At 46.6% G+C, this 12,682-nt stretch overlaps 1 protein-coding gene across 5 annotated transcripts in view; it reads right to left on the bottom strand.

Moving 5' to 3' along the window:
- The window catches only part of tlcd3bb (TLC domain containing 3Bb), a 56,875-nt gene that overhangs the window by 7,513 nt on the left and 36,680 nt on the right, over nt 1-12,682 (bottom strand). For all 5 annotated transcript variants that reach the window (XM_055921298.1, XM_055921291.1, XM_055921286.1 and 2 more), the window contains exons 3-5: nt 11,656-11,739; nt 1,919-2,141; nt 1,349-1,444 (exon numbers count right to left, since the gene is read on the bottom strand). In XM_055921298.1, the coding sequence (XP_055777273.1) occupies nt 1,349-1,444; nt 1,919-2,141; nt 11,656-11,739 (403 nt within the window). The remainder of the gene's footprint in view (nt 1-1,348; nt 1,445-1,918; nt 2,142-11,655; nt 11,740-12,682) is intronic.

Raw genomic sequence — 12,682 nt, 5'->3', positions numbered from 1 at the left:
TGCAGCCTCAGGATATGCGGTTTCCACTCCTGTGTAGTCCAGTGTAGTTCCTTGAGAGCCGCCGTGGTATCGGCTTGAAAGGGAATATAAACGTCTGTGACAATGACCGAAGAGAATTGTCTCAGGAGGTAATGCGGTCGGCATTTAATTGTGAGGTATTCTAGGTCAGGTGAACAAAATTACTTGAGTTCCTGTACGTTACCACAATCATACCATGAGTAGTTAATCATGAAACATACACCTCCACCCTTCTTCTTCCCGGAGAGCTGGCTGTATGGACGGGCACAGTATATCTGGAGAGATATGATTCCGTGAAACAAAGTATGTTACAGTCCCTGATGTATCTCTGGAAGGAGATCCTTGCCCTGAGCTCGTCTACTTTATTGTCTTGGGACTTAACATTATTGAGCAATACACTCAGAAGCGGTGGATGGTGTGTACACCTACTGAGTTGGACTAAAAGTTCACTCCGAATACATCTTCTCTGCCGGCGGGGTCTTGGAGCAGCCACTGGAATAAGTTCATCCTTGGGGGGTACGAAAAAAAGGATCCAGTTCAGGAAAGTCGTATTTCTCTTCGAAATGCTGGTGAGTTACTGCCGCTCTGATAGCCAAAAGTAATTTCTGTATGTAATAACACAAAAAACATTCTGGGCTAATAATGTGAGAAATAACAACAAAAAATAAAACTGCAAAGTTGCTTACGAGCTAGAAACAGAGCGGCCATGTCTATCGGCGCCATCTTTATACTTTAGCGTAAATTAGACCAACTTATGCCGGTGCGCAGCACCCCCAAAAATTAATCTATCAGCACTTCACTCAATGCGCACAGCTCAGTGTCGCTGCACGAGGTGGGATATAGGATTCATATATATTTGTGCAATCAGCAGCTATGAAACAAAACAGCAGAATTTTTTTTTAAACAGCTACTGCAGCATTTTTCTGCTATAAATCGCAACTCACACATGTACTCATTCTTTTTACTATTTTATCAAGCCTTAAAAATACTTCTTCAACCCATCTCCTCCCTTTCATCGACACTGATTGAAGCGGATTTAACAAGTGACATCAATAAGGGATCATAGCTTTCACCTGGATTCACCTGGTCAGCCTATGTCATGAAAAGAGCAGGTGTTCATTTGTTGAATACTCAGTGTATACTGCTGTAATTGAGGTAATCATATTACAGATGTGCTGTTATACACCACACACACGACAGAGTGATGAGCCACATGCCAGGAACCACTAGTCCAATTAAAAGTCAGAGAAATTGAAACGCGAGTGGAACACCTAGAGATGTGTGCAATTCAATAAGTACTTTGAACACAATAGTTAAAAAACTGAAGTACCTGGATGAGGATTTTTCCCAGACAGACCCACGGAGTGCTCACTTCTGCCAAGAACATGACGCCTTGGAAGTAATCCCCCTTGCCCTGTCGCCAGAACTGGGGGAAAGAGGAAGAAGACAGTTCATTGAAAGTCATGTTTTATCATCATGAATAAGCCTTCAACAAACTTTTTTACCAGTGTAAAGTAAGCCTTGTCCATAGGGCAGGAGCCTTTATCCTGTTTTTGTAGCAAGATGCAGCTTGATGTACAAGTACACCCCCAAGACAGGAGGCTAGTCTGTCACAGGGCCTTACCCCCAATCCATCTGTATCCCTAATGCTCAGTACCAAGCAGAGAGGCATCAAGACGATTTTTTGAGTCTTTGGTTGGACTCGACCAGGGATCAAACAGCCAACTTCCCAATATCCGGGCGGAAACTCAAACCACACGGCCACAAAGATTTGCCTGTGTACCCTACCAAATACCGGCAAATATCTTTAATAATGACACACAAGATACTTCCTATAAACACTCACTCGCTCACACGTCATTCTCCCAGCATTTGAATGTCGTCATTGGGCGACAGTTACCACAGAGACGGGGAAGCACACGGTGACCATGACGACGTGGTGGAGTACCATGAGGAACTCGCGCCGCAGGTAGCTGGTCAGGGCCGCACCCAGGGGTTTGGCGCCGCTGTCCGCTTCATGACCCTTGATGCGCAGCTTGTACCAGTAGCACATGAACATGGCGTAGATGTCGTACACAAAGTAGGGCACGGCAAAGAGGATGTAGGCGCTGGTGAGCCAATGCCTGATACAAAGAAGAAGAAAAAGAGGTCGAAAAAAGGGGTTACGGTAAGGTAACTTAGTTGAACAGTGGGCATTCAATAAGTAAGGCTACAATATTTGGATTTGATTAATTTGTATGTAAAAAGGTTTTACAAAAGGAATATAGTTTGGGGATGGAGACTAGGGAGGGATGGTATGGTTTACAGCAAGGGTATTCTGAGTGGGGAAGGACCAATCGGAGGGTTTCCGTGTAAGTTCTGCTTTTTGTTACACATCCATGGGCTCAATAACACTAAAGACAACAATGATATCATTAACATTACTTTCTGAAAAATAATGGCAACACTAGCTATTCTCTCTTGGAATGTGAAAGGCCTAAATTGTCCTATCAAACATTCCATCTGTCTTGATCTTCTAGCAAGTAACCCTATTGATATAACAATGCTCCAAGAAACACACCTGCTCCAAAAGGACACACATAGAATAGAGAACCATTTGTACAAACTGGCTTATTTTTCTTCAGCCCCAAACAAAACAAAAGGTGTAATCAATGATACAAAAGAAACTCAAAATCACCATATTGGGTAAAGGCAAAGACCAGGAAGGCAGAATCACTTAAATATCCATAATGGAAAGAAAATTGCCTTTTTTAATGTGTATACTCCAAATTCATATGATCCTAGGTTTTTGATTCTCTGAACAGCATATTGTTAGGATTAACTGAATTCCAACGGGTTAACGGGACAGACATGAATGCCATTTTGGACACGTGGGACAAAATCTACAGTGTCTTCAGAAGGAATTCACATCCCTTGACTATCCATTTTTTGTTGGAATTTAATTGTCATTTTTAAATGATCTAAACAAAATACTCAGTCAATGTAAAAATAATAATAATCTAAATGGAAAATAAAACACTAATATATCTTGATTAGATAAGTATTCAACATATTACAATCCCCTTTGGCAGCGATTACAGCTGTGAGTCTTTCTGGGTAAGTCTAAGAGCTTTGCACACCTGGTTTGTAACGTATTTGCCCATTATTCTTTAAAAATATTATTTAAGCTCTGTCAAGTTGGTTGTTGATCATTGCTAGGGCAGCCATTTTCAAGACTTGCCATAGATTTTCAAGGCAATTTAAGTCAAAACCGTAACTAGGCCACTCAGGAACATTGTCGTCTTGGTAAGAAAATGCAGTATATATATATATATATTTGGCCTTGTGTTTTAGGTTATTGACCTACTAAAATATGAATTAGTCTATCTATCTTCCAGTATCTGTTGGGAAGCAGACAACCAGGTTCCTATAGGATTTTGCATGTGCTTACCCCTATTCTGTTTCTTTTTATCATAAAAAACTCCCTAGTCCTTGCCGAGGAAAAACATACCTATAACATGATGCAGCCACCACCATGCTTGAAAATATGAAGAGTGGTATGTTGTGTTTGCTCCAAACATAACACTTTGTATTCAGGACAAAAAGTTCCTTTGTCACATTTTTTGCAGTATTACTTTAGTGCCTTATTGCAAACAGGATGGATGTTTAGGAATAGTTGTAACGGCATTCCTCCTCCTCTTCATCTTCGGAAGAGGAGGAGTATTGAGGGAACCAAGGCGCAGCGTAGTGAAATGACATATTTATTGAACAAAAACACGAACTTGATTAAACTAACAAAAACAACAAACGGTGTAGACAGACCTAGACGACGTACTTACATAAAACAAGAAAACGCACGAATAGGAACATAGACTACACAAACCGAACAAACCGTAAACAGTCCCGCGTGGTGTACAGACACAGACACGGAAGACAATCACCCACAACGAACACTGTGACAACGCCTACCTAAATAGACTCTTAATTAGAGGAACGCCAAACACCTGCCTCTAATTAAGAGCCATACCAGGCAACCCAAAACCAACACAGAAACAGAAAACATAGAATGCCCACCCAACCTCACGTCCTGACCAACTAACACACATAACAAACTAACAGAAATAGGTCAGGAACGTGACATAACCCCCCCCCATAAGGTGCGAACTCCGGGCGCACCAGCACAAAGTCTAGGGGAGGGTCTGGGTGGGCATCTGACCACGGTGGTGGCTCAGGCTCCGGGCGAGGTCCCCACCCCACCATAGTCAATCCCAGCCTCCATCTACCCCTAAAAATGTCCACCCATATCTTACCCCCACAAAATCCTCTTAGTAACATCCATGACAGGGACAGCACCGGGACAGAGGGATAAATCAAGACAGAGGGATAGCACCAGACAGAAGGATAGATCAGAATATAGAGGTAGATCAAGATAGAGAGGGAGATCATGATAGAGGGGCAACTCCGGACTGAAAGGCAGCTCCGGACAGAGAGACAGCTCTGGACTGAGGGGCAGTTCTGGGTATAAAGCCGTTTCTGGCTGAAGGGCAGCTCATGGCTGACTGACGAATCTGGACGCTCATGGCAGGCTGACGGCTCTCGACGCTCATGGCAGGCTGACGGCTCTCGACGCTCATGGCAGGCTGACGGCTCTCGACGCTCATGGCAGGCTGACGGCTCTCGACGCTCATGGCAGGCTGACGGCTCTCGACGCTCATGGCAGGCTGACGGCTCTCGACGCTCATGGCAGGCTGACGGCTCTCGACGCTCATGGCAGGCTGACGGCTCTCGACGCTCATGGCAGGCTGACGGCTCTCGACGCTCATGGCAGGCTGACGGCTCTCGACGCTCATGGCAGGCTGACGGCTCTCGACGCTCATGGCAGGCTGACGGCTCTCGACGCTCATGGCTGGCTGACGGCTCTCGACGCTCATGGCTGGCTGACGGCTCTCGACGCTCATGGCTGGCTGACGGCTCTCGACGCTCATGGCTGGCTGACGGCTCTCGACGCTCATGGCTGACTGACAAATCTGGACGCTCATGGCAGGCTGACGGCTCTCGACGCTCATGGCAGGCTGACGGCTCTCGACGCTCATGGCAGGCTGACGGCTCTCGACGCTCATGGCAGGCTGACGGCTCTCGACGCTCATGGCAGGCTGACGGCTCTCGACGCTCATGGCAGGCTGACGGCTCTCGACGCTCATGGCAGGCTGACGGCTCTCGACGCTCATGGCAGGCTGACGGCTCTCGACGCTCATGGCAGGCTGACGGCTCTCGACGCTCATGGCAGGCTGACGGCTCTCGACGCTCATGGCAGGCTGACGGCTCTCGACGCTCATGGCAGGCTGACGGCTCTCGACGCTCATGGCAGGCTGACGGCTCTCGACGCTCATGGCAGGCTGACGGCTCTCGACGCTCATGGCAGGCTGACGGCTCTCGACGCTCATGGCAGGCTGACGGCTCTCGACGCTCATGGCAGGCTGACGGCTCTCGACGCTCATGGCAGGCTGACGGCTCTCGACGCTCATGGCTGGCTGACGGCTCTCGACGCTCATGGCTGGCTGACGGCTCTCGACGCTCATGGCTGGCTGACGGCTCTCGACGCTCATGGCTGGCTGACGGCTCTCGACGCTCATGGCTGGCTGACGGCTCTCGACGCTCATGGCTGGCTGACGGCTCTCGACGCTCATGGCTGGCTGACGGCTCTCGACGCTCATGGCTGGCTGACGGCTCTCGACGCTCATGGCTGGCTGACGGCTCTCGACGCTCATGGCTGGCTGACGGCTCTCGACGCTCATGGCTGGCTGACGGCTCTCGACGCTCATGGCTGGCTGACGGCTCTCGACGCTCATGGCTGGCTGACGGCTCTCGACGCTCATGGCTGGCTGACGGCTCTCGACGCTCATGGCTGGCTGACGGCTCTCGACGCTCATGGCTGGCTGACGGCTCTCGACGCTCATGGCTGGCTGACGGCTCTCGACGCTCATGGCTGGCTGACGGCTCTCGACGCTCATGGCTGGCTGACGGCTCTCGACGCTCATGGCTGGCTGACGGCTCTCGACGCTCATGGCTGGCTGACGGCTCTCGACGCTCATGGCTGGCTGACGGCTCTCGACGCTCATGGCTGGCTGACGGCTCTCGACGCTCATGGCTGGCTGACGGCTCTCGACGCTCATGGCTGGCTGACGGCTCTCGACGCTCATGGCTGGCTGACGGCTCTCGACGCTCATGGCTGGCTGACGGCTCTCGACGCTCATGGCTGGCGGACGGCTCTCGACGCTCATGGCTGGCGGACGGCTCTCGACGCTCATGGCTGGCGGACGGCTCTAGCGGCACCTGTCTGGCGGACGGCTCTAGCGGCTCCTGTCTGGCGGACGGCTCTAGCGGCTCCTGTCTGGCGGACGGCTCTAGCGGCTCCTGTCTGGCGGACGGCTCTAGCGGCTCCTGTCTGGCGGACGGCTCTAGCGGCTCCTGTCTGGCGGACGGCTCTAGCGGCTCCTGTCTGGCGGACGGCTCTAGCGGCTCCTGTCTGGCGGACGGCTCTAGCGGCTCCTGTCTGGCGGACGGCTCTAGCGGCTCCTGTCTGGCGGACGGCTCTAGCGGCTCCTGTCTGGCGGACGGCTCTAGCGGCTCCTGTCTGGCGGACGGCTCTGTAGGCTCATGGCAGACGGGCGGCTTTGCAGGCTCATGGCAGACGGGCGGCTTTGCAGGCTCATTGCAGACGGATGGCTCAGACGGCGCTGGGGAGACGGATGGCTCAGATGGCGCTGGGGAGACGGATGGCTCAGATGGCGCTGGGGAGACGGATGGCTCAGATGGCGCTGGGGAGACGGATGGCTCGGATGGCGCTGGGGAGACGGATGGCTCGGATGGCGCTGGGGAGACGGATGGCTCTGGCCGGATAATGCGCACTGTAGACCTGGTGCGTGGTGCCGGAACTGGAGGCACCGGGCTAAGGACACGCACCTTCATGCTAGTGCGGGGAGCAGGGACAGGGCACACTGGACTCTCAAAGCCCACTCTATACCTGGTGCGTGGTATCGGCACTGGTGGCACCGGGCTGAGGACAAGCACATCAGGATTAGTAGGGGGAGAAGAAACAGTGTGTACAGGGCTCTGGAGACGCACAGGAGGCTTAGTGCGTGGTGCCGGAACTGGAGGCACCGAACTGGATACACGCACTACAGGGAGAGTGCGTGGAGGAGGAACAGGGCTCAGGAGACGCACTGGTAGCCTAGTGCGTAGTGTAGGCACTGTAGGTACTAGGCTGGGGCGGGGAGGTGGCGCCGGAAATACCGGACCGTGGAGGCGTACTGGCTCTCTTGAGCATTGAGCCTGCCCAACCTTACCTGGTTGAATGCTCCCGGTCGCCCGACCAATGCGGGGAGGTGGAATAACCCGCACCGGCCTATGTAGGCGAACCGGGGAAACCATGCATAAGGCAGGTGCCATGTATGCCGGCCCGAGGAGACACACTGGAGACCAGACGCGTTGAGCCGGCCTCATGACACCTGGCTCAATGCCTAATCTAGCCCTACCAGTGCGGGGAGGTGGAATAACCCGCACTGGGCTATGCACTCGTACAGGAGACACCGTGCGCTCTACTGCGTAACACGGCGCCTGCCCGTACTCCCGCTCTCCACGGTAAGCCTGGGAAGTGGGCGCAGGTCTCCTACCTGCCCTTGGCCCACTACCTCTTAGCCCCCCCCCCCCCCAAGAAATTTTTGGGTGTTACTCACGGGCTTTTTGGGCTTCCGTGCAAGACGCGTTCCCTCATAACTCCGGTTCCTCTCTCTCTTTTCCTCCACTCTCCGAGCTGCCTCCAGCTGTTCCCATGGACGGTGATTCACTTTAGCCCATGGTCCTTCTCCGTTAAATATTTGCTCCCAACTCCACAAGTCCTGTATACTTTCCCGTTGCTCAAAACTCCGCTGCTTGGTTCTGGATTTTTGGTGGGTGATTCTGTAACGGCATTCCTCCTCCTCTTCATCTTCGGAAGAGGAGGAGTATTGAGGGAACCAAGGCGCAGCGTAGTGAAATGACATATTTATTGAACAAAAACACGAACTTGATTAAACTAACAAAAACAACAAACGGTGTAGACAGACCTAGACGACGTACTTACATAAAATAAGAAAACGCACGAATAGGAACATAGGCTACACAAACCGAACAAACCGTAAACAGTCCCGCGTGGTGTAAAGACACAGACACGGAAGACAATCACCCCCATATGTCCTGTGGCATATCTTGACAAAGGAGAAATGCTTACTAACAGGGATGTAAACAAATGTGTGCACATTTGAGAGAAATAAGCTTTTTGTGCGTATGGAACATTTCTGGGATATTTAATTTCAGCTCATGAATCATGGGACCACACTGTACATGCTGCGTTCATATTTTTGTTCAGTGTACAATGTTGTTCATCTATCCTCAGTGATCTCTCATCACAGCCATTAAACTTAAATGTTAAAAAATATATATAATAATAAAAATGTATTAATTAAAAGTAAAATAAAATCGCCATTGGCCTCATGGTGAAATCCCTGAGCGGTTTCGTTCCTCTTCGGCAACTCAGTTAGGAAGGGCGCCTGTATCTTTGTATTGACAGTGTATTGATACACCATCCAAAGTGTAATTAATAACTGCAACCATGCTCAAAGAGATATTCAATGTCTGCTTTTTTTATTTTTACCCATCTACCAATAGGTGTCCTTCTTTGCAAACCATTGGAAAACCTCCCTGGTCTTCATGGTTGAATCTGTGCTTGAAATTCACTGCACGACTGAGGGACATAACAGATAATTGTATGTGTGGGGTACAGAGATGGGGTAGTCATTTAAAAAAAATCATGTTAAACACTACTTTTGCACAAAAAGGTGAGTCCATGCAACTTATATGACTCGTTAAGCACATTTGTACTACTGAACTTATTTAGGCTTGCCATAACAAAAGTGTTGAATACCTACGGAGTAAAGACATTTAAGCTTTCCATTTAATTAATTATTTTGTAAAACATTTCTAAAAACATAATTCCACTTTGACATTATGGGGTATTGTGTGTAGATCAGTGACACAAAATCTCAGTTGAATCCATTTTAAATAAAAGGCTGTTAAAAAATATATATATATTTAAAGGGTGTGAATACTTTCTAAAGGCACTGTAATAAGACCAACTACTAACCACACGCAGCCAATGCTCTCCAACATATACTCACTGATTACAGCCAGCCTCATTGATGCCTGGCGAGCACATAGTCCAAAAGCAAACAAGTACACTTTCTACTCAAACAGGCATAAGACATTCTCCCGAATAGACGTTATATTATCTGCGACTTTATTTTCTAAAATGAAGAAAGACACTCAACATATGAGCTTGTCTGATCACCATGCCCACTACTACCAATTTCACATTTCAGAATCTCCTAAAAGAGCCACAAGATGGCGTTTCAATGTTTCATTACTACAAAATCCTACATTCTGTGATCAATTTGAAATTTAACTAAATTAATTCATAATGCTCAATAAAAATTCAGTCAATGAACCCCGGATTCTATGGGATGACACCAAAGGTTTTATAAAAAAGAATGCAACTTCATTTGCATCGGAGTTTAATAAATCACAATTAAATAAGATATCAGAAATGGAAATGTTGATAACTGCGTTGGAGCCTTCTCAACAAACTTCATTTATTGATAAGACAGAGAGCAGAATTTGCCATCCACTTAGTTAGGTTCAACCATTACTTCCATGGAAATCGTCCCAGTCATTTACTGGCCAACAAGCTTCCCAGTAATGGCCAACAAGCTTTGCAGTAATGATCAATTAGCTGATATAGCAACTATTGAATCTGAAACTGGAGAATTACTATCAGAACCCAAATGAATCAAAGATTCTCCCAGCTCTCTAAAGAACTGTACACCTCTGATTGTAAATACACACCAAGCCAGACTAAGTCCTTTCTAAAAGAATTAAGAACTCTTCTCTCAACAGAAAAAGCTGCATTGCTGGGAACCCAAAATCACTCTCAATGAACTCAAAAGGGCATTGCATAGCATGAATAAAAGGCAAATCACCTGGATGGGATTCCCCCTGAGTTCTATTGACATTTTTATCGGTAAGGATGCTACTCAGTGTTCTCACTATCACTACTTGGACTGTTTTATCTCGATGCAGAAAAAGCTTTTGATAGACTAGAATAGTCATATCTCTGGTCGGTCTTGAATAGCGGGATCCGGGTTACCGAGATTTCCTGCCCAAACCCACTCTCTTTTCCCAGGACAAATAACTAAGAGAAACCGGTAAATTATAAAAGTGATTTATATGAACAGCATGACGTGAAATGGAACTTCAATTATATGTAATGTCTAAATCTGTCTTATCTAAGGGCCACAGCCTACTCTGCATGATCAATCATCAACGCTCAGGTTGGGAACATACAGCGCATTTCAGTATAGAGTGCAGTTCACAATGCATGTAGGCCTTTCATCTCATCATGGTAACTTTTTTCTTGTGAAAGGTAGGACTACATTTGCTGTAGCATAACCTATGTATTAGTAATATAAGGACTGAATGCGTGTTTCATTTACACAAAAGGGCACAACAAAGCCTATTCCCCCTCAGCAGACGGAAAAGATTTGGCATAGGTCCTCAAAAAGTTCTACATCTGCACCATCGAGAGCGTCCTAACTGGTTGCAACACTGCCTGGTATGGTCTAGGTCCAAAAGGCTTCTTAACATCTTCTACCTCCAAGCAATAAGACTCCTGAACAGTTAATCGAATGGCTACCCAGACTATTTGTATTGCACCCCCCTCTTTTACACTGCTGCTACTCTGTTTATTATCTATGCATAGTGACTTTAAGTCTACCTACATGTACATATTACCTCGACTAACCGGTGCCCCCGCACAATGACTCTGGACCGGTACCCCCTGTATATAGCCTCGCTATTGTTATTTTACATGCTCTTTAATTACTTCTTACTTTTTTTTAGGTATTTTCTTAAAACAGTATTGTTGGTTAAGGGCTTGTAAGTAAGTTTTCACTGTAAGGTCTACTACACCTGTTGTATTCGGGACATGTGACAAATAAAATTTGATTTCCATCTGGCTTTCGGGGGTCACCTTACTTTTTCATTGTAAAGATGATTTTTTTTTTTTTAAGTTGCATTTGTTTATTTCCCAAGATTTATCAAACAACATTTTAGGACTACATAAAGCAGCTTTTTAAAGGAGTCTGATTTGTGTCTTCTTTTTTGCCATGACAAATCAAGTATCGGGACAACCCTTCTCCCAAGGCACAAAAAAACACTGACAGATTATGATTCTGAAGTTAACAATTCACTTAAAACATTTCTAGTATGGCCTAATGTAAAATATCGCTCAAGGCTGAATGAGACTAAAAAAAACATGCTTTTCTTTTCTCTTCACTCTATGCTGTAGGTAACTGGTTTTTTTTTGTGGGAGGGGGTTTATGAGTCTGATATCTTCTGTCTCTTTCTGGGGCGTGTTCATTAGGACAAGAAACTGAAAATGTTTTACAACGGGACAGAAAAGTAATACTTTCTTATTGAACAACTGTGTCTGTTTTCTTCCATTTTAGTGCCAACAATTTTAGTAACAACAATTGTCAGAAGGACGAGGTGAATTTCTACACTTACTGATCCTCAATGATGTCATCACAGGAGGAGGCAATGATGTAACCAGCAGAGGAGGCCATAATCGCCTGAACAGAGGACACCAACCTGAGAAAGGCCCGCAGGAGAAATTAAACATTAACATTGTTAATAACCTCAGACTACAATTGCTAAATGTCTGGTAAAACATAAAATATTGTGAAATCCAATTTTTTACAAAAATATCATCCTATGTCATTATCAGAATTAACCAAAAGTCATCATAGGACAGAATTAGTGTGGATTTATTTTGAGTGGTAACCAATAGCTCCATCTCAATTAGTCTTTCTGCGATTCCTCACATCCCATCTCCTCGCTTCCTTCTCAAATGTATATTGAAAAAGAAAGTCCAAGGTCACTCCCCTCAGACTTTCTTCTCCAATGCGTTTAGAGAAGGCAAGGAGAGAGAACGAAAATAATTGAGGAAAGATTAACTGAGGAAGAGCATGCATATATGCAGTTGAAGTCAGAAGTTTACATACACTTAGGTTGGAGTCATTAAAACTTGTTTTCAAACACTCCACAAATTTCTTGTTAACAAACTATAGTTTTGGCAAGTCGGTTAGGACATCTACTTTGTGCATGACACAAGTCATTTTTCCAACAATTGTTTACAGGCAGATTATTTCACTTATAATTCACTGTATCACAATTCCAGTGGGTCAGAAGTTTACATACACTAAATTGAATGTGCCTTTAAACAGCTTGGAAAATTCCAGAAAATTATATCATGGCTTTAGAAGCTTCTGATAGGCTAATTGACATAAATTGAGTCAATTGGAAGTGTACCTGTGGATGTATTTCCAGGCCTACCTTCAAACTCAGTGCCTCTGCTTGACATCATGGGAAAAAAACTAAAATCAGCCAAGACCTCAGAAAAAAATGTATTGTAGACCTCCACAAGTCTGGTTCATCCTTGGGAGCAATTTCCAAACACCTGAAGAAAACACGTTCATCTGTACAAACAATAGTAGGCAAGTATAAACACCATTGGACCACACAGCCGTCATAC

Source organism: Salvelinus fontinalis, chromosome 1 (genome assembly GCF_029448725.1).
Source record: "Salvelinus fontinalis isolate EN_2023a chromosome 1, ASM2944872v1, whole genome shotgun sequence".
NCBI classification, from domain to species: domain Eukaryota; kingdom Metazoa; phylum Chordata; class Actinopteri; order Salmoniformes; family Salmonidae; genus Salvelinus; species Salvelinus fontinalis.
The sequence above is the reverse complement of the archived record's forward strand: the minus strand, read 5'-3'. Positions and strand labels throughout refer to the sequence as shown.